Raw genomic sequence first — 20,228 nt, forward strand, 5'->3', positions numbered from 1 at the left:
AGTCCTGCTCCCGGAAAAAAATCGAGTCTGGCTGAGTACTGCTCAGTCCTGTACAGAAAACTTCTTATTTTTCTAAATGAATGCAAGTCTTCCTCTGGCTGAGGCGGAGAGGTGGGCGGATGATGTCGCAATTCCTTGCCTCAGTCAAAAAAACGACAAAGTTGCCTATGCAACCATCCCGACTCAAATTTTCTTGGGAGCAGAACATGAAGTTAATTTATTGCTGCTGGAACACAGTGCTGCAGCTACATACAGTTTATACACCGCTGATAGTGTTAGTGAAGGAAATAGTTTGTTTGGACCAGCTTGGTCCAAGCAAACTGTTTGAAGTTCACAAAAACATGGAGTTAGGCATTAAGAATAAAATGCCCTGGCCACAGGTATACTTTACATTCCTTATAAGATCAAGGGTATTATAAGATCTATTTATAAAATGTACCATTCATACCATAAAATGTATGTATAAAATGTACCATTCGTGACATTGTCTTCTCTTGTGTAGTGTCTGCACTTTCCCTGGCCTCTCTGAATGCAGGTGACAATGAAAGTGTGAACTCTGAGAAAAGAACACCAAGGTAACAGTCTTTTACAAGCGTTATGGGGGTAAAACGCCTCTATTAGTATGTTTTACAGTACCAAAAAGACATTTTAGTGGCTATATGTTTCTATTTAAATTTAGCTACAAGTGTTAGAAGTGCATAGTGTAAAGGTGAGTTTGCTCTGTGGTGTAGTAAAGCGTCCTAAACGACAGAACATGTAGTATGTCCCATATCTGTATTTTAAATTTATATTGTTATGCTGTATTATGTGAGTTCTTGAGACTGTCATCATACACATCTAGATCTTTTGTGCAAGGAAAAGAAGTCTGTTATCTCAAAGAATGTGAATTCCTCCAAATGTAGTTTGGGGAGGGACTAATGTTATCATTTTGGTGATTTTGGAAAACCTATTTGAACTGTACCTTCATTTCACCACAACAGATCTGGTTTGTTGCCCTTTCATCAAGCAAATATTTCATATTGAAGCTGTCTTGTTTTTCTTGCACTCTATGATGACATAAAAATTTCACCTTGCTGACCAGGACCAGAGTTGTAGTTTTTTTATCTTTTTGTTTAAATGTTTGTTTATTAATACTATTATACCCTTTACATGTTATAATTTCAAATGATGACATACATTTGTGCACATTTAGTAACAAACTGCATTAGACATTGTTGGCAGCAGACTGTTTTTTGCTGGAATAACTGCACATAACTAAAGGAGGGGTCTTTTTTTTTTTCTTTTATTACGTTAATATAGGGTACATTTTTTGGAAAGCAGAAATGGGTTGGAAGTGAATTAAAAGGAAAATACTTGCTAAATATAAGTCCTGCAATAAAATTACATAATGATGTGTTGTGCTAGAGAAGTATGTTAAATACTTTTAGTTGGCTAAAGCCAGAACAAAATATACATAAGGGCTGGCTTGTGTACTGGTGTTTGTTTGCAGAACTGCTTTTCTTTCTATACAAGTTGATGGGACTGCAAATGCTGCTTGAAACTCAGCAGTATCTCCAAAGCCTTTTACCTGCAAGCATTCTGCAGTTACCGGGCCACAAAAGCCCTAAGTATTACATGTTTAAACAGACAGAGAAGCAAGGATAGACTTTGAACCACATATACACCAATAAAGTGATTCTAAAGACCCAATTTTTTTTTTTTTTTTTAAATAACAAACATGTCTATACTTGCCTGCTGTGTGCAGTGGTTTTACACAGAGCAGCCTGGATCCTCCTCTTCTAGGGTCCCCCGCTGGCGCTCCTGGCTCCTTTTTCCTGTAAGGCGCTCCCACAGCAAGCAACTTGCTATGTGGGTGAGCATGTGCTCTTCCCAGCCAATGCTCCGTGTGCCCATTCACACTTGGTGCTGCATCCTGGCCCCGACCCCTCTCTTCTCATTGGCTCACTGGTTGTGATTGACCACAGCGGGAGCCAATTGGCTCTCAGCCAATGAGGAGAGGGAGTCCCGGGATAATTGAGACTTCTGTGCACAACACTGGATTGAGAAGGGGCTTAGGTGAGTATTAGGGGGATGCTGCACAGAGAAGGTATTTTACCTTGAGCCTTTACAACCACTTCAAAACAATTCTTTTAACATCTCTTTGGCTACACTTGTGCAGTAGTGACTGCCATGTACAATGGGAAGACCTAGAAGACACGGTAAAGTCAGTTGCAGGGTCAAAATGTATTTTAATCTGTTAGACACTCTGTTGTTAGCTTAAAAAGGGTCAAAACATTGCCCTATCTGCAAATAAAAGAATACCTACTGTACCTGTCCTTGCTCCCATGCTATCTATTATTCCTCTCTTGAAGAGCTACACTTGCTGAAAGATCTTTAGCATCTGACACTTCTGGATTGTACACTAACATTATTGTAGCTCACAGTAGTGACATGGGCTGACAGAATGATCTGCAGCAAGGCCCCAGACATTCAACACACCAGGAAGTGTGCAAATGGTAATGATTCTTCAGAATGCTTATCTTTTCATGAGACTGAAAATTGGTGACATGGGCTGGTGACTTTACTCCTTCGCGATTAAGGGCAAAACCGTACATATCATCACAACTACTTTGTACATCCAGGTGAATTATACCTTGTTTTTTTATAGGACAAATTTGGCTTTCATTTGGTGGTAAATGGTAATGGATATCTCCTGATTTATTTTTTTTATTATCAAACGAAACCTGGCCAAAAATAGTTAAAAAAAAATCTTTTTTTCTTTATTTATTTAGCTGTGTGTTTCTTGTTACTACCATAACTTACCACCAAAGAACAACCCAAAATAAAATTTCCAGCTCCTGTCGATCGCAGAGATACCATATATGTGTATTTTATTTGTTGTGTTGTACCTGTACTACAGCTCAGAAACAATAGTGCAAATTTAGTTTTTTTTTTTTACCTAAAACGCACTGACACTGATACTAATTTTAAAAGAAAATCCTGACCTTGACCCAAACACTAACTCTGGCACTGAACTAGATCAAACACTGATCTAGGTATTTTTTCTTTTTCTTTTTTAATATTTTTTTATTTATGTTTTCTTTCATTTTTTTTTTACAAACCGTTTTTTTTTTTGTTTTCCTCTCTGCAAGGAGATGTATCTCTCTCCTCCATTCAGAGAGGAAAAAAACAAGGGGGGCGGGCTTTACAGTGACTGAGCACTGTGATAGCCAATCAAAGGTTATCACAGCGCGCATGTGACCCGGGCTTTGTGATGGGATCACTCTGTGCTGCGCGCTCCCAGGGCAAAATAGGTAGGCAAATATGCGGAACCCATGGAAAAAAGCCCAGTTCTGTGAGGCCGCATATTTGTGGAAAGTCGGCGTCAAGGGGTTAAAAAGTGATTTGTAAAGGATTTAATTTTATTTTTTTTTAAATAACTAACATGTTGTGCTTACCTGCTCTAAGCGCAAACTATACACCCCTGGCGCTCCTTGCTTCTCCCCTCCTTCTCCACATCACCCCCCATCGCTAAGTGCCCTCATAGCAAGCCACTTGCTGTGGAGGAACTCGGGTGGGCCCGCTCCCAAGATGGGTGTGTATGTCCATAGACAAAAAGAGTGTGGCTTGGCCCTGCCCCCCTCTCCCTCCTTATTTTACTTATGTTCTTACACATAAAGCTTACACAACAAAAAATAAAATGAAAAGGATTGCACTTTCCGCCTACATTCATAACTGACATGAATTCTTACTCAGCCCCTTTAGGTCAGAGTCTGTCGAGGGATTTTTGTCTCCTGGCCGTTGTGGCAGTCGTAATGGTGAAAAAGATTGGGAGAATGCCTCTACTACTTCTTCAGTAGCATCAGCAACAGAATATACAGGTGAGGATGTGTGTGTACACAGAATATGTTTCTTTTCATTTTCGGTTCTAGTATAATAACTATTCTACATGTTCAATTAACACTAGTTATCTCTTGTCCACAGGACCAAAATTATACAAAGAGCCCAGTGCTAAATCTAACAAATATATCATCCAGAATGCTATCTCTCATTGTTGTCTAGCTGGCAAAGTGAATGAAGGTCAAAAGAACAAGATATTGGAGGTTAGTATGTAGATGAGTTCAGGATAGCGAGGCAGTAGTATATCACATTGTTTTGTATAATTTTTTTTTTTTTTCATTTTAAGATCACAGTTAAATACACGTCTTATTTTGTAGAAGTGTTTACCGTGCCACACACAAGTCTGAAAGATTTGGATGGGTGTTTGATATTATAATAAAAAAAAAAAAAACTTTATAGTGTTTTCCTGATGAAGGCTTTCCTATAGGAGGAATTTATAAAGCAGTTAGTGTGATTCTCCAAACATTCACAGGTGGTTGCTGGAAGTATCCATGTATGTTTCAATACTGCTATGGGAGATAAAATGGCACCCCAATATAAAAATGTATTTATGCTTGACCTGAAGAACAGATTCCTGAGCAACATACAATAAAAGCCATACAAATGTCATTGCTATATTGATGATATTTTTATCATATGGACAAAAGGTGAAGACGATCTAAAACAATTTTACTTCTTGATCAGTGCATTTGACCCATCAAATAAAGCAAAAGTGGATTATTTAAACACATATGTCAACTTCCTAGACACCACAGTATACATCAGGGATGACAAGCTGCAAACCTCAATATATAAGAAACCCACTAACAGATGCAGTAATCTCCATAGTTCAAGTTTCCACCCCCAACACACTAAACGTCATACACAAACAGGCCACCATATATCCTCAGACCCAGAAGACAGAAATAAGCATCTTGGAACACTAGCAGACTTTTTCCATAAGAAAGGTTATAAGGACAAAACCATAAATACAAGCATATACAGGACCTTGAAAACCCAAACAGAAAATCTCCAATACAAAGAGAAAAAACACAAATAACTGTTTACCTCTAGTAACCACATACAATCCAGAACTGAAAGGGGTAAGAAACACCATCAAATTACAATCCAGAACTGAAAGGGGTAAGAAACACCATCAAATTACAATCCATCATAACAGAGAATGAAACGCTGAAATAAATACCTCCAATACTGGCTTTCAGACAACCACATAGCAACCATACAACCTCAGACATAAACTAATTAGCAGAAAACTTCATTGATTATGAAATCACAAATAATGGAAGTAAATTCTGCAAAATAAAAATGCTGCAAACTGTGCAACCAAATCAAAAAGTTTCACACACTCAAAAGGGACCTTCAATATCTAAGAAGGCTCCCCTGCCCTCGCATCCACTATTACTAGGTGGATTTGCCAGATTATTCCTGGTGCCTATACCCTGTAATGAAGGGTAAAAAGCCTTTTTTTCCAGTTAAGGCACATTCTGCTAAATCTGTTGGCACATCTTGAGTATTGAGCGTCCGGCTTCTATTGCTCAGCTGTGTAAGGCTGCTACCTGGTCTTCGTTTCACATGTTTTTGAAGTTTTACTAGGTAGGTATTCAGGCCTCTGCTGTTGCCAGTTTAGGCTTCAAGGTTTAAAATCAGTAGTTAAAGCCATCTTTGGTCTGTATGTTATGGATCTGTTTACAGTTTCTTGGTTGCCACATTACCTTCCCCTCGCTTTACTACTTTGGGGGGTGCCCTATCAGTTATGAATATGAAGCGTACAGTTAGGTCAATATATATTTGGACACAAGCACAATTTTCATATTTATGGCTCTATATGCCACCAGGATAAATTAAAATGAACCAATCCAAATGAATTTGAAATGCAGACTTTCAGCTTTAATTCAAGGGGTTGAACATTAATATCAAGCACAAGTTTTAGAAACTACAACCATTTTTATACACAGTCCCTCCATTTTCAGGGGCACAAATGTAACTGGACAAATTAATATAATCTTAAATAAAATGTTCATTTTTAATATATTCTTGAAAATCTTTTTACTGGCAATGACTGCCTGAAGTCTGGAACCCATGGACATTACCAAAGACTGGGTTTCCTCCTTTCTGATGCTTTTCCATGCTCTAACTGCAGTTGTCTGCAGTTGTTCTTTGTTTGTGGGTCTTTCTGCCCTTAGTTTTGCTGTCAGCAAGTGAAATGCATGCTCAATTGGGTTGAGATTCGGTGATTGACTCGGCCATTGAAGAATATTCCACTTCTTTTTCTTCAAAAGCTCCTGGGTTGCTTTTGCAGTGTGTTTTGGACCATTTTCCATCTGTACTTTGAAGCGCTGTCCAATCAGCTTTGCTGCATTTGGCTTAATCTGGGCTGACAGTATATATCTAAACACTGCAGAATTCATCAGGCTGCTTCTGTCTTCTGTCACATCATCAATAAACGCCAATGATCCAGTGCCACTGGAAGCCATGCATGTCCATGCCATCACACTGCCTCTAGCATGTTTTACAGATGACATTTTGTGCTTTGGATCATGAGCTGTTCCAAGCCTTCTCCACACTTTTTTCTTCCCGTCATTCTGGTACAGATTAATCTTAGTTTCATTCATCCAAAGAATGCTTTTCCAGAACTGGTCTGGTTTTTTAGATGGTTTTTTTTTTTTTGCAAAGTCTAATCTGGCTTTTCTATTCTTCAGGCTTATGAATGGTTTGCACCTTGTGGTGAACCCTCTGTATTTGCTCTCATGAAGTCTTCTCTTTATTGTAGACTTTGACAATGATATGCCCACCTCCTGGAGAGTGTCCTTCACTTGTCTGGATGTTGTGAATGAGTTTTTCTTTACCATAGAGAGGATCCTGCGATCATCCACCACTGTTGTCTTCTGTGGACGTCCATGCCTTTTTATGTTGCTGAGCTCACCAGTGCGTTCTTCTTTCCTCAGAATGTAGCAAACTGTTGATTTGGCCACTGCTAATGTTGCTGCTATCTCTCTGATGGATTTGTTTCATTTTTGAAGCCTTACAATGGCCTGTTTCACTTGCATGGACAGCTCCTTTTTGAACGCATAATGTAGGTTCACAGCAATAGATTCCAAATGCAAATACCGCACTTAGAATCAACTCCAGACTTTTTACCTGCTTAATTGATAAAGAAATAACGTAGGAGTAGCCCACACCTGGTCATGAAACAGTTTTTTATTCAATTGCCCAATTACTTTTGGTCCCTTGAAAAAGGCGGGATGGCTACTCATGAGAGCTGTAATTCCTAAACCCTTCCTCCAATTTAAATGTACATACCCTCAAATTAAACCTGAGAGTGCATGTTCAGCCCATAGCCATTATATAACTAAATATAGTTTTTATTTATTTATACATATATATATATATATATATATATATATATATATATATATATATATATATATATATATATATATATATATAAAATTGTGCCTGTGTCCAATTATATATGGACCTAACTGTAAATCTTATATTGCACAATAAAAAATGTTTTTGGGTTTTTTTTTTCGTTACCTGTAAAATCATCATCTTCAAGTACAGTACTGGACCCTCCCCCTCTGGCACTTGGTCCTAGCATTGCTTGCTATAAATCTTTCATGGTGAGAGTTCACTCTTTGATTGGCTTTGTCGGTGTCCAATCACCTGAAGGTACAGCGTATAACCCATCTGATACAAATATGAAAATCTACTTCCTGTACTGTACTCCAAGAAAAGAATTTTACAAGCAAGTCAAAAATCGATTTTTATATAGCAGTCAGTATGCAAGCAGCAATACCTTTGTAGAAGAGCAACACAGTAAGAAAACAGCAATGCTAAGCACAGTGGCTAGCTTTTGTAGATGGTCAAATGTAGCTTGCTTTTAGGTGCATTGTGCTTGCAATTGAGATCAGTGTGAGATGCTGCTGAAATCATTCAGAGTTCAGTGACAGGTGCAATAGACTTGCAGGAGATCTCCTTTTGACTTGCATTTGAGCGGATTCCAAGTTTCATCAACCCGCTTTGAATTGCTTTCTAGTTTCTATTGATTTGCATGGGCAGAGGCCCTAAGGGATACCAGCCAATTTTATATAATCTTTTCTTTCTTACCCATTAAAGGAGACATACAGCCAATGTCTTTTGGCTTTACTTTTCCTGTGGATCACAGGTGTGCAGTTTGTTTTGCACTCCTGTGACCCATTTTCAGCTGACAGCGGACTAAGGCTGGCCATACACTATACAAATTTCTGTACAATTTCTGCCCAATTTCCTTTAGATTTACCTTCAACAATGTAGTGCAAGGGCCTGCCTAATTGGATACAATTGAAAGTGTTGTTAGATTTGACCTCCTATTATATGGTGTTTGGAAAATCTAAACCAAAAATCTCAAGAAAATTGTGTAATGTATGGCCAGCCTAACAGTCACTGCTCTCTGCTCAGAACAGCTGTGAGAACTCATGTGATCACTGAGTTCTCACGCTTAGAGTTGGCAGGGGACAGATGCAGCATCCATCTAGGTATTTTTTGGGGGTAAAAAAGCCATAGTTCCCTTTTAATGTGGTAGTAAACATAATTAAAAAAAAAAAAAATTCTCCTGCAAGGCAATGTCATAATGTGCTAGTATGTATTGTATACTAGCATATAATGTGAAACATTAAAAGGAAGCCCTCCATTGGCATGCTGTCACTGCTGACCGGACTTCCATCTTCATCCGGACCTTCTTCCAGGTTCGGGCTCTGGGGGCTTGAATGGCCAAGCCACAATGATGTCACTACTGTTCATGCAGGCGGGTGTCACTTTTTTCATAAAAGCAGGGTGTAGCGCTAAAAAATTCTAAGTAATGGTACTTATATCAAATATTAAAATCAAGTGATTTAATGGTGCAAAACCGTGTCAATGGTAAATGCATGCATACATCATAAAAACGCATAAAACCAGATCTTATAAATAAATTGATATAAAGCGCAACATAGAGTGATGGTCTTGTCTCTATGTGGTGACAAATCAAGTGCAAAGACTAGGAAATCAAACAATAGTCCACAATAAAAAGTGCACAGGAGATCCAGATGATCTTCAAAGTCCAGTGGTCTGAACTGGTATTAAGGTGATATAAATGATAAGATTGCGCATTCACCAGATACGCAATCAAAATGCGCATTAGAAAATATCAATTCCAAAGAACTGGAGATCCCTCAAAGGTCTGGTCTTGGTCAGGTGCCTCTCACTGCCTGGTATCCACTGCCATATGTGATGCAGCCACTCTGTGCATATTAGTAGCTCACAAGGAGCTCCAAAAGAGGAGGACAGATAGTGTGATACCTTAAGAATTGAAAATGCAATTCCCAATGTAAAGCATACTGCAAACCATTTCACTCGTGTGCCAAAACTTAGAGATGTTGAATCCAAAACCTGAGTTGTTAGCCCGCGCTTTTCATCTTCATGGCCATTTAATACTCTGCGCAACTTGTCCCTTTTTGCAGGTCACTTTTTGCAGCACACATGCCGTGCATGGGCACGGGCATGCCGTTACTTCAGAGCGCATGCGCCGGTGCTGCTACACAAAGATTTATAGCCTAAACGATGCACATTTAAGGGAGATGTACAGTTCCTTATTATATAGGCTTACCTGTAGGTACAAGTAAAAAAACAGACTTTACTACCACTTTAAGGGGCATAGGAATTCTGGGAAGATTGGACACTGGCAAACGCAGGAAAAGCTGTAAGCCAGTCGCAATATAATTCCTTCTCTACTTAGCATGCCTTGGTCTTTGCTAGTGTCCTAGGAGGATGGACTTCTGTCGTTCAGCTTTGCTGAGAATGATCTAACCACATATTTGCTAGCATTTTATTTTGTTTTTCACCTGCTACACTGCTCCTTGAGTTGGTCTTTACATAGCAGCTTTTCCTAGCCTGTCCTTGGAGTGATGTACCCAGACTTGGTATATTGCCAGAATTTTTCTCAGTTTTGGCTTCTTCCCATGAAGGTATACATAAAAAGGTTTTACTCTCTCAAGGCTGGATAGCCCAGTTACCGTATTTTTTGTTCCATAAGACACACTTCCTCCCCCCCCCCCCCCCCCCCCCCAAAATGCCTGCATCTTATGGAGCGGCCAGCCTGGTATTGCCCCCGCTGCCGCCATGTTAGAATACTGGGCCGGCTGCTTGGCTCTTCTGTGCAGCAGAACCTGCAGACCTCTAACGGTGTTACCTGTTCCTTGGTCCTCACCTTCTTCTCTCCCTGGTACCGGCATCTTTAGTGTGGGCACCTGGCTGTGACAGCTTGCGGCTTCAAGGCCGGGTGCCCACTGCACATGCGTGAGAAGCGCTGTGCTTTGTGAATGGCCCTGTAGTCTTCTGGAACCTGTCACGTGTCCCAGAAGACTACAGGGAGGGAGGGGGAAGGACAACTCCGCGGAAGAGGGAGCTGGTACCTGTCAAATTCGGGTATCTGCTCCCCCCCCCCGCGCTCCCCAAAGGTCCACAGTCTCTGGTCATCTCCTGTACTGTGTCAGCAGTCTCTGGTCATCTCCTGTACTGTGTCAGCAGTCTCTGGTCATCTCCTGTACTGCGTCTGCAGTCTCTGGTCATCTCCTGTACTGCGTCTGCAGTCTCTGGTCATCTCCTGTACTGCGTCTGCAGTCTCTGGTCATCTCCTGTACTGCGTCTGCAGTCTCTGGTCATCTCCTGTACTGCGTCTGCAGTCTCTGGTCATCTCCTGTACTGCGTCTGCAGTCTCTGGTCATCTCCTGTACTGCGTCTGCAGTCTCTGGTCATCTCCTGTACTGCGTCTGCAGTCTCTGGTCATCTCCTGTACTGCGTCTGCAGTCTCTGGTCATCTCCTGTACTGCGTCTGCAGTCTCTGGTCATCTCCTGTACTGCGTCTGCAGTCTCTGGTCATCTCCTGTACTGTGTCTGCAGTCTCTGGTCATCTCCTGTACTGTGTCTGCAGTCTCTGGTCATCTCCGAAAAATACGCTATTTATTTCATATAAAGGAGAATTCATCAGGGCAGCGTGGCACAAACACTTGACATTATAAGGGCTGTAGCCGTTCTACAAGTGAGATTGAAATAAAAAATAATAAAAATATAAGATGTACCTTGTGTATTGTATGATCAAGGCAGGGACCTCCTTATCCACTTTTTGGCCACATTCACCCAGTTCCCAACAGAAAATGACCACAGAGGCTCTAAGCACACCCCAGCAGCTTTTCTGCACGGTCTAACTTTGACTTTCCTAAGGCCTTATAACAGGTTGGGTCCCAACAATCCATCTTTAAAGAAACTGTTTGTTTTTGAGTCAACTATGTCACTTCAGAATTCCAAGGAGTAATTTCAGACCTTGTTGATTCAATGTGTTCTACCCTGCATGTGGAGAAATTAAACTGCTGTCTCCAGCCTTTGGTCTTTCAGAGCCCTGGCAACCTACAATACCTTATCACTATGCCTGCTATGCAAGGTATTCCTGAATTTGGAAGGGTCCTGGGCTCCACCTCAAATTGTGTTGGAATGGTTCCACTTTGAGAGGCAGTTTGTTAAATAGTGGTCTGTAACTATCATGGATCTGCCAGTGACCCACCTTAACAGGAAAACTACTAGAAAGGTAGAAAGCATGCTTATCTTTTAAGAATGCTATTGACTGATAGCTAGAATTCCTCCTTAAGTGCCAGTTTTAACTGGCTAGTTCTGCCCTACTTCCTGTGTTGGCAATGACCTTAATCTTCTAAACCACGGCAAATTGGGGGAGATTCCTCAAAAGGGGTATCTCCATCTCTGGGCTAAACCCCCATGGAGTGTGGATCAGATGGCTGTAGTCTTATGGTTCAGTTGTGATGGCTTGTTACAAGCACCAGGCTTATGCATGGGTCTGATGTTCATGCAGATGTGCACAACACTTCAGTTACACGGTGGGGATACTGATCACATCCAAAGAGTACCTGACACCTTTGGCCTTCAAGGGATGTAATCTTTTTGGCTCTACACTAGATACTGTGATTAGCAATGCCACTGAACTCCTGTCTCAATGTGGGAAGTATAGGGAGAGGTCGGAGGAATCCTACCCTTCTGCTGTGGGTGCCCAGAAGCTTTCAGAGCCTGACTCTCACTCAGGGCTTAGGGCTCAAAGTCAGAGGTCAGTTAACTTTGCTGAAAATCCTTCCACATGACGATACACCCACAGTTTTTCTGTTGGTGGATATCCATTTATGCACCCTGATGGGTCCTTGGGCAGTTGCCTCTCTGGCATTTGGGTGTAGAGAGGCCTTTCAGAGCCACAGCTATTTCCTTCTCTCTGCTGCCCCCCTTCAATTGCACCTTATTACCTCAGTTCATCTTGCCCAGCTTTTTTGGGGGTTTTCCTACTGCTGTCTCCCTTGCTCCAGTCATTATGTTTACTTGGTTCCTGGAAATGTGCCCCATCCTAAACTCACCAGTTCACTCATTCTCCTCCATCACCAGAGCCTTGAGATGGTCTCCTCTTCTCCGATTTTTTTTTTCCCCCCCTGCCCCTTTCAACCCCCTCTCTGGGGTCACTGGCTTAGGCTCACTGCCCTGCTTAGAACCTATATCTATGGACTAGATGGTCCCTGGCATGATCCTGCAGCCTCTTCAAGTGACTGGAGTAGTTCTTTCTTCCCATATCTGGGGATTTCTCTTGTTGAAGATTCTTCAACCCTTACCCTTCTCACTAGTTTAAGGTTCAGTGATCCTTTCTGTGTGGTATCCATGTTGTCTTTCTCTATCATGTTCTTGAGCATCAGGTTAATTCTCTATGCCTGCCTTTTGGTCATTTTGGAAGGTTCCCCTATTTTGTGAGGGCTTCACGTTTTTTAGATTCAGGTGCTTAGCCCTTCTGGCTGCTCTTGGTCTACAGGCAATCCCCAGTCTTTGTAAGGCCTGTTTGCAATTGTTGCTTGTTTGCCCACCCATTAGATGTTTTAGACATCCCAACAGTATCAGAAGAAGATGATTCTTAATTGACTACAAAGAAAATAGGATTTTTGTGCTTAAATAAAATCCTTTTTTCAGAGTCCATTTAGGGACACTGGTCCCACCCCACTGTGTTTCTGTTCACACTCTTAATACTGCTTTTCCACAAAACTGAGGCATGCTGGGTTAGAGGAAGGGATTATACAGGGCTTACAGTTTTTCTGTTTGCCAGTGTCCAATCCTCCTGTAGGTGGCTGTATAGCCTGACTGTATCTGAATTCCTGTGTCCCTGAATGAACTTCAAGGAAAGGATTTTATGGTAAGTACAAAAGTTCTATTTTTTTCTGGCTCTTCTGATAAGATAAAACCTGTACTGCATATCATTGCATTTCACACTTCTTAAATGGTCTGATAAACTATCCATCAAACTGAACAATAGGCTTTTGTTTGTGCTGTGGTGCAGGTTTACAATTTAATTTAAGATATCTGGTCACTGCAGTTTTTCTTTTGAGTGTGTCTTAAAGTCCATTTTACCTAAAACTTAACTTATCATTCCTGTATTGCTTCTGGCAAGATGAATCACATTTTGGCTGCTTATCTTTCTAAGACCCCACTGTTGAGATCCCCACTACAGTCCCAAGTTCTACCGCTCTTAAAAACAGAGGTGATTGTTCCAAGCTCTCCTTGTGGATTCTTTATGAGGAATAAACAAATAACTACTGTCCAGCATTGAGAGAGTAAGGGTCCATTCACAACAGCATCTGTTCGTTTACTGTACATTTTTCCATGTTCAGTGACTTACATTTGACATGCATTTTTACGTGCATTTGCAGTGCATTTTTCCTAAGCTTGCATTCCCTTTGAGGTCACTTCTGTCTTTTTTCTGTGGGCTATTATGTGCACTGCATTGTAGTGCATTTACATGCATTCGCGTGCGTTTCTGTGCATTTGCAGTGCAGAAAAATGTAGCTAATTTAAAATCTTATTGTTTTCAATTATAGGTTTAAGTGGTATTAAACCAAAAACTAAACTTTTATTATATTGCAGCTTACCATTTCTTGAATGTGATGGCTGCATTAATTTTCTGTCCTAAGCTTTTGTTGTTAAATTTTCATCTGGCGATTCAGCCAGTAAGTCTGTTGTTTTTCAAAACAACATGCTCTCCAGTGGAATGTATTAGTTACAGAGATGAGACAAACCATTTAACACTGGCAGGGGTGCTTACAATTATGAGTTTTTATTTATGTAAAACCTTTATCCCGAAAGGAAAAAAAAAACCCTGTTGTAACTGCTTATAAGGTATTTCCTGGAATTTGGCTTCAGTTTGTTAGTGTATTTAAATCTGCTAGTACACCTAACATTCCCCTCCCACCAGACTGACAATGATGCTGTCCAAAGGTGTCCCTGTACGACTTTATCCAGAGTGGGGGCATTGTAATACAAGAAGTGTGTTAGTGGCCAGATTTCCAGGTGAAAATGGAGGGGAAAAAGCCTAACAAAAGAAAACTGCAATAAATATAAAATTTTTAATTTGGGGGTTAATACGATTTTACTTTCTTGGCTATGAATTTCACCTGCACTTTTTCACCTGAGAGATTTAAACCCATTTTGCCAATTACATCACTTCCTGTGATTACCATAGTAAAAATTGATTACATATCCAGCTGGGAGAGTGGGAACTCTTTCATAATGACCACTGCACATTTACAGAAAGATCACTGATTGAGTATCCCAGAGATATAAGGAACTGATGGGTATAAATCTCCAGCATATACAATTCCAATAAAAAATGCGAAACTGGTTCTTTTAATTTTTTTTTTCTGTCATATACTGTATTTGATCTAATATTTTAGAAAATTAAAGGTGTTAATAAAATGCATTCATCTGGATAAAGATATAGATGTTCAAATAACACAACATGGTTTGTTTCCATGGGTGTGAATGAGCCTTGAAAAGAAAACTCGCCTTCCATCTGCTCGCTACAACAGCAAAAGCTAAATCAGTGAGCTCTCATACACATCCAGTGATAATTGCAAGAAATAGGTGGTCAGCATGCTGCAAATTAAAAACAAATCCAAGGTTTTTTTTTCTTTATTTGCATTTTTTTAAATGGACTATTTATATTTTAAAAAAAGCGTACAATGCAAAAACATCACATTTCTGAACAAAGATGTTATAGTAATATAAAATACCAAGTGCAATGCTATATCAGTCTTATAGACACAAATCTGCGAGAGGAGTATTGCATTTTTGGAATACACAAACTTTGAAAGAATTGCAGAGTTTAACCAGAGAGTGGGATTGGGAGGAAGCAAACCCAGGTGGAGTGTTGAAAGAAAAATAAAAGGGGGGTTAACTGGAATCCATGGAATGATGAATAGACTTTAATCTATAGGCTGGATTAGAAAAATGTATAGAGGAAAGTGGGAGGAAGGACTCCACCCAGCAGGTCGGTCACAGCTTGTTTGTATCTCTTAATATTAATGCATGCCAGTGTCAAAGAACTGTGTTCACGTGTGGACAACGCATTTTGCACCAGTGAGTCATCAATATCCCGTGTGCCCCATGTTCATATGCTGATCACCTTTTGCTCGCAGTTATGTATAGATGAGCCTACAATGTTCATCCTTGGGTAGACTCTTTTATTGTCAGCAGTTATGTTTGGGTATTTTAGCCTAACTTCACCCTTTTGTCTTACTATTACAGGAAATGGAGAAATCAAACGCCCATAATTTCCTGATCCTCTTCCGTGACTCAGGATGCCAGTTCCGATCAGTGTACACCTACTATCCAGAAACAGAAGAGATTAATAAACTGGTGGGAATTGGGCCACGCTCCATATCCCGGAAAATGATCGATGGCCTCTACAAGTACAATTCTGATCGCAAGCAGTTCAGCCACATTCCAGCCAAAACAATGTCTGCTAGTGTTGATGCTGTGACCATCCACAGCCATCTATGGCAGGCTAAGAGACCTGTCACCCCCAAAAAACTCCTCTCGCCCAAGGCATAGCAATGACAGGCAAAGAAAAGACCCACCTGACATTTTCATGAGTCATTACTTATTGCCAATGAGACTCTTGGATGAACACAGACTATTCCTATGGCTGTCTACACACAACTGGAATGTAAGACAGTATTGACAAGGGGAGGGCAAGGGTAGGGAAAGAAAAGGGATGCGGGAGGGAGGTTATTTATCACAGAACTTTTTCATTCACGTATATGGGAGGGTAAGCTATATGTTTATTTGAATTCAAAGCGCACGTGCGATTTTAACTTTTGACAATGAAGCACTGACATTTGTCCATCGTCGATGAGTGGAATGACTTGACATCTCCAGCCTTATATGTTTTTTATTTTCTTTTTTTAATTATGTGTTTGCGTGTATGCAAGATGATGTTGAGTTCAGTGAGTCAATTGGATTGGATTTCTGTTTTGCTGATTGGGGAAGTGTGTAACCAGTTTAAAAAACTAACTGCCATAATGGGTCACAGTCTACTCCTGAGTAAGGGTTGCAGAGCTCTACGGCAGTGAGCGGCTCGAGAAATGGACCAGCTTACCTCAAAATTGTAAAGCCAGTAAGCATGTGTTTGGTTAAAAGCATCACCAATGTTATACTTGTTTTTAGGCTAAAAACGTTCCAAGGAACTGAATAGTTAAGTACTCTCTCCTGGCTGACATTCCCAGAATGCATTGTCCATAATATAATCATTTATGCTCTGCATTTTTATTCAAATGACATGACTGAAAGTGACTGTACATGTGTTTTTCTACTACTTGTGTCATTTTACTACATTTTGTTTTTTTGTTTAGTTTAAAATTTTATATTAGGTGTAGAACCAGAGCCTTCACACAGACAAAACTAGTCTTAACCTTTCGCTGCTGTCTCTTTAATATCTTCACATAATTTGTAAGATTTTAGTGGAGTTTAGCATTTCATAGTACTTTATTGCAATTCACTTTATCTGTATGTTTGAAAGGTAAGGCTTCCCTCTATAATGGAGTCACTGATGTGGGCACTGTTTGAATTAGTGACACACGATGGCTACTTTTGGGAGTCAGATATGTCACACACTATAACAGTAAAATCTGTACTTACACAAATATACAGGGGTTGGACAAAAATATGGAAACACTTCATGATTTGCCTGTGTGAAAGTGGAGAATTAGGCCATATTGGAAGCCAAAGTGCATTCAACTTATATTCTTCATATTAGGTAACAACTTTGTTCTTTTACCTGCTGTTTCCATAGTTTTGTCCAAACCCTGTACAGATGTTTAACCTATTGGGAGGTACCGGCCATTACATTTGAATGCCATTGAAAAGAAAGAGTAAACAGTGTTATAAGTGATAGAGTATTAGACGGCAAATAATAACACTAATGCTGCAAGACAGGAAGCCGCCATCTTGTCTTGTTCAGTGTATGCACTTTCAGGGATGGAAAAAAAGTATGATTGTGGTTATTTTTATTCAGGTTTTTAAAATTAGGTATGACTGCTGTTACAAGAAGTATTGTAGGGTATCGTTATCATTTTTACACACAAATCATGTTTGGCTATTAAAAGCTGTCTGCATAGCAGAAAAATGATATGGTCATCAGCGTTTCCTCTTGTGCTTGAATTTAGGGAGTGGATTTAGCGCATAACACTATACATTACATTGAAATTGGCTTCCATTCTCCTGCCAGACACTTGGCTGTTATTTTCAGCTAGTATTACAGAAGCATTCTTCCATTTTTGAGACTCATACTGTAGTGTTACCCTCATTGTTGGACATAAATCTCAGAGAAACCTTGATAACCACACCCCACATTATTTTGTATGTGTTACTGATATAAACTCCTTTTGCTGACCACATGTTCTAGATAGCAAAACTGTATTTTAGCCCCATTTGGCATTTATTGTTGCTAGGCAGCTCTTATGGGCTTCACATTCATACAATATATCAGTATTTTGAGCAGGAATGACCTCCCAGAGGTTTCTGGTTTTGGTGTTGTGCACCACAGTGATATGAATGATGGCACTTGTGAACCTAGTTGCTGTTGTATAAATAACCTAGACAAGCGACCATGCACCTTAGAGGGGAACGAGAAAGGGGTCTGCACTTAAGGATGTGTTTCTAGTGTTAATATTCATAAATAAACTGCATGTTGGAAACATTAAAATATTAATTGCCTTTTTTAAATTATTACAAAGGTATAGCAAAGGGGATAGCACACATGAATGCCATTTATTTCATTTTAAATACAGCTTATTTACCAATTTTGTGTTACTAAATTCATAAAGGCTGCCACTTTTTGAATGAGATGCTATGCATTCTAGAGGCATCAATGTGTAGTTCATATGTTTTGCAGTAGTAAATTTTGCCTTGTATATAAGAAAGGGGCATGCACTTTATATCAGAAATTGCCACTTAACCAGGGCTGAAAATTACAAAGAGGATGTGATCCTGGTGCCACTGTTTAGTCCACTTAGTATTGGTGTTCTGAGCTATTTTGTGTCCTAATATTTCAACTAAAATGTCTTTCCTTATGGTATTTTAAAAAATCGTAAGCATTCTCAACATAACTGCTAAATTATTTATATCCCTTTTCGGTCAAAACTCCTGCTTGACTTGGCAGGCATTCCGTAGGTGCACTTGAAGGCAAGATCTTGCTACAGTAATGTGTGTTTCTGCTTCTTCAACAAGACCTTGCTAGTGGTGATCACAGTTGTCTTACCCTTTATTGGGCACTAGGGAAAACCTAACTGAAAAGCTTGATCCATCACCTTATTGTCCAATGGCTGCAGTGATTAGGCAACACTTATAGTATGGAGAAAGGATCTTGACACAGCAACCCCACAGCAATGATGTTTTCTAAAGGGAATTAAGCTACATCGGCTGCCATTTTATCATTCTTATAGGTTGCCCCATAAATGTTTTAGCTCAAAACCTTTATATGTAATACAGAGGAAGAGGATGGAATTTCATACTGAGGGAATCCACAAGATCCTCCTCCCAAAACTGAGATTTCAGTGTTTCAGCAATTGAATTACTGTGTGATTTTGTATAACAGAGGGGTTGCTGTGTCAAGATCCTTCCTCCATACTATAAGTGTTGCCTAACCACTGCAGCCATTGGACAGTAAGGTGATGGATCAAGCTTTTCAGTTAGGTTTTCCCTAGTGCCCAATAAAGGGTAAGACAACTGTAATCACCACTAGCAAGGTCTTGTTGGAGAAGCAGAAACACACATTACTGCAGCAAGATCTTGCCTTCAAGTGATCTAAAAAAACAAAGGGTGAATCAACTCACCATATCCTAAACATAAATGAAAGTAGATGACTTTTAATGATATCAACATTTTACTAATGAATGTAAATTCCAAAGCACTACTAGAAATAAGGGCAAATATTTGAACCTTTTGGACTTGACCACATACATTCTCACCATGTGCATTGTTTAAAATAAAATGCATTGAATGCTTTTTTTCATGCCTATAATGTCTTCCCAGATTGTAATAAGGTTGGGTTGTCTTTGGAGTATCCTACCATTGACCACACTATACAATTTGATTTTATCACTTCCTCTAGATCTGACATCAACTCTGTAGTACAGGAGCCTGCTTGATTTGATACTAATGTAATGGACAGTTTAGGTTTGTCCTAGTAATACATAAATCCAAAGAAGATCCTGCAATCTGATTGTATAATGCAGTGTTTCTCAACATTTTTTCAGTCAAGGCTCCCTTTAAAATTATGGACAGCCTCGAGGCACCCCATTCTAAAATGTAAAAAACTATTCTAATAGTTTTACACAATGTATCAACATCCACACACGTAGTACACCCAACATTAGAGGTGATTTATTCTTCCAAATCAAATACACTTTTGTAGACTGGTATTGACTAGCATTTCAGTATTTCTCTTCTCCCCACTTTTTCCCCATCACTCAGTTAATGTGACTCCAGCACTGACGGAAAGGGGCAGGGGGAGGGCAAACAAGGATGCTGTGCAGACGATCAACATACTGTTTATCAACTGATGATGTCATTGGTTGTTCGAAACATTGGTTGTAATGGTGCATAATGAAAACCCATGGGTTTGTGTAACTAAAAGGCAGGCTTGATCCACCTGCTGGCTTGTGTACAATTTTTGGGCAATTTTTAGGAATTTTGCCAAGGCACCCCTGTTAAAAAAGGCTGGTATAATGTATAGCCAGCTTTAGGCTGGGAATTTATTTTACCTTTAACAGCGGTATATTGGGTTTCAGCAGTTGACCTAACTGTGCATTGTTACAGTAGAATTATACCTACTGTGAGATGGAAGGATGACCATAGACTTTAGACGCCTGATGGATCTCCGCAAACATTAAATCAAAGATCACTCTGGCCATCATTCTTGCTTTTGTATCAGTCAGATTGTGGCAGAAAACTAGCATTTATGC

At 39.9% G+C, this 20,228-nt stretch overlaps 1 protein-coding gene across 2 annotated transcripts in view; it reads left to right on the forward strand.

Annotated features, from left to right (window-relative positions):
- The window catches only part of CAMSAP2 (calmodulin regulated spectrin associated protein family member 2), a 169,832-nt gene extending 151,864 nt beyond the window's left edge, over positions 1 to 17,968 (forward strand). For both annotated transcript variants that reach the window (XM_089688690.1, XM_089688691.1), the window contains 4 exons: positions 503 to 575; positions 3,736 to 3,860; positions 3,964 to 4,082; positions 15,511 to 17,968. In XM_089688690.1, the coding sequence (XP_089544816.1) occupies positions 503 to 575; positions 3,736 to 3,860; positions 3,964 to 4,082; positions 15,511 to 15,816 (623 nt within the window). In that variant the 3' untranslated portion in view covers positions 15,817 to 17,968. The remainder of the gene's footprint in view (positions 1 to 502; positions 576 to 3,735; positions 3,861 to 3,963; positions 4,083 to 15,510) is intronic.
- Positions 17,969 to 20,228: the final 2,260 nt, after the last annotated feature.

The sequence above is a fragment of the Staurois parvus genome, unplaced genomic scaffold (assembly GCF_062004578.1).
Source record: "Staurois parvus isolate SC_StPar_1 unplaced genomic scaffold, SC_StPar_1.0 ptg000450l, whole genome shotgun sequence".
Lineage (NCBI taxonomy): Eukaryota > Metazoa > Chordata > Amphibia > Anura > Ranidae > Staurois > Staurois parvus.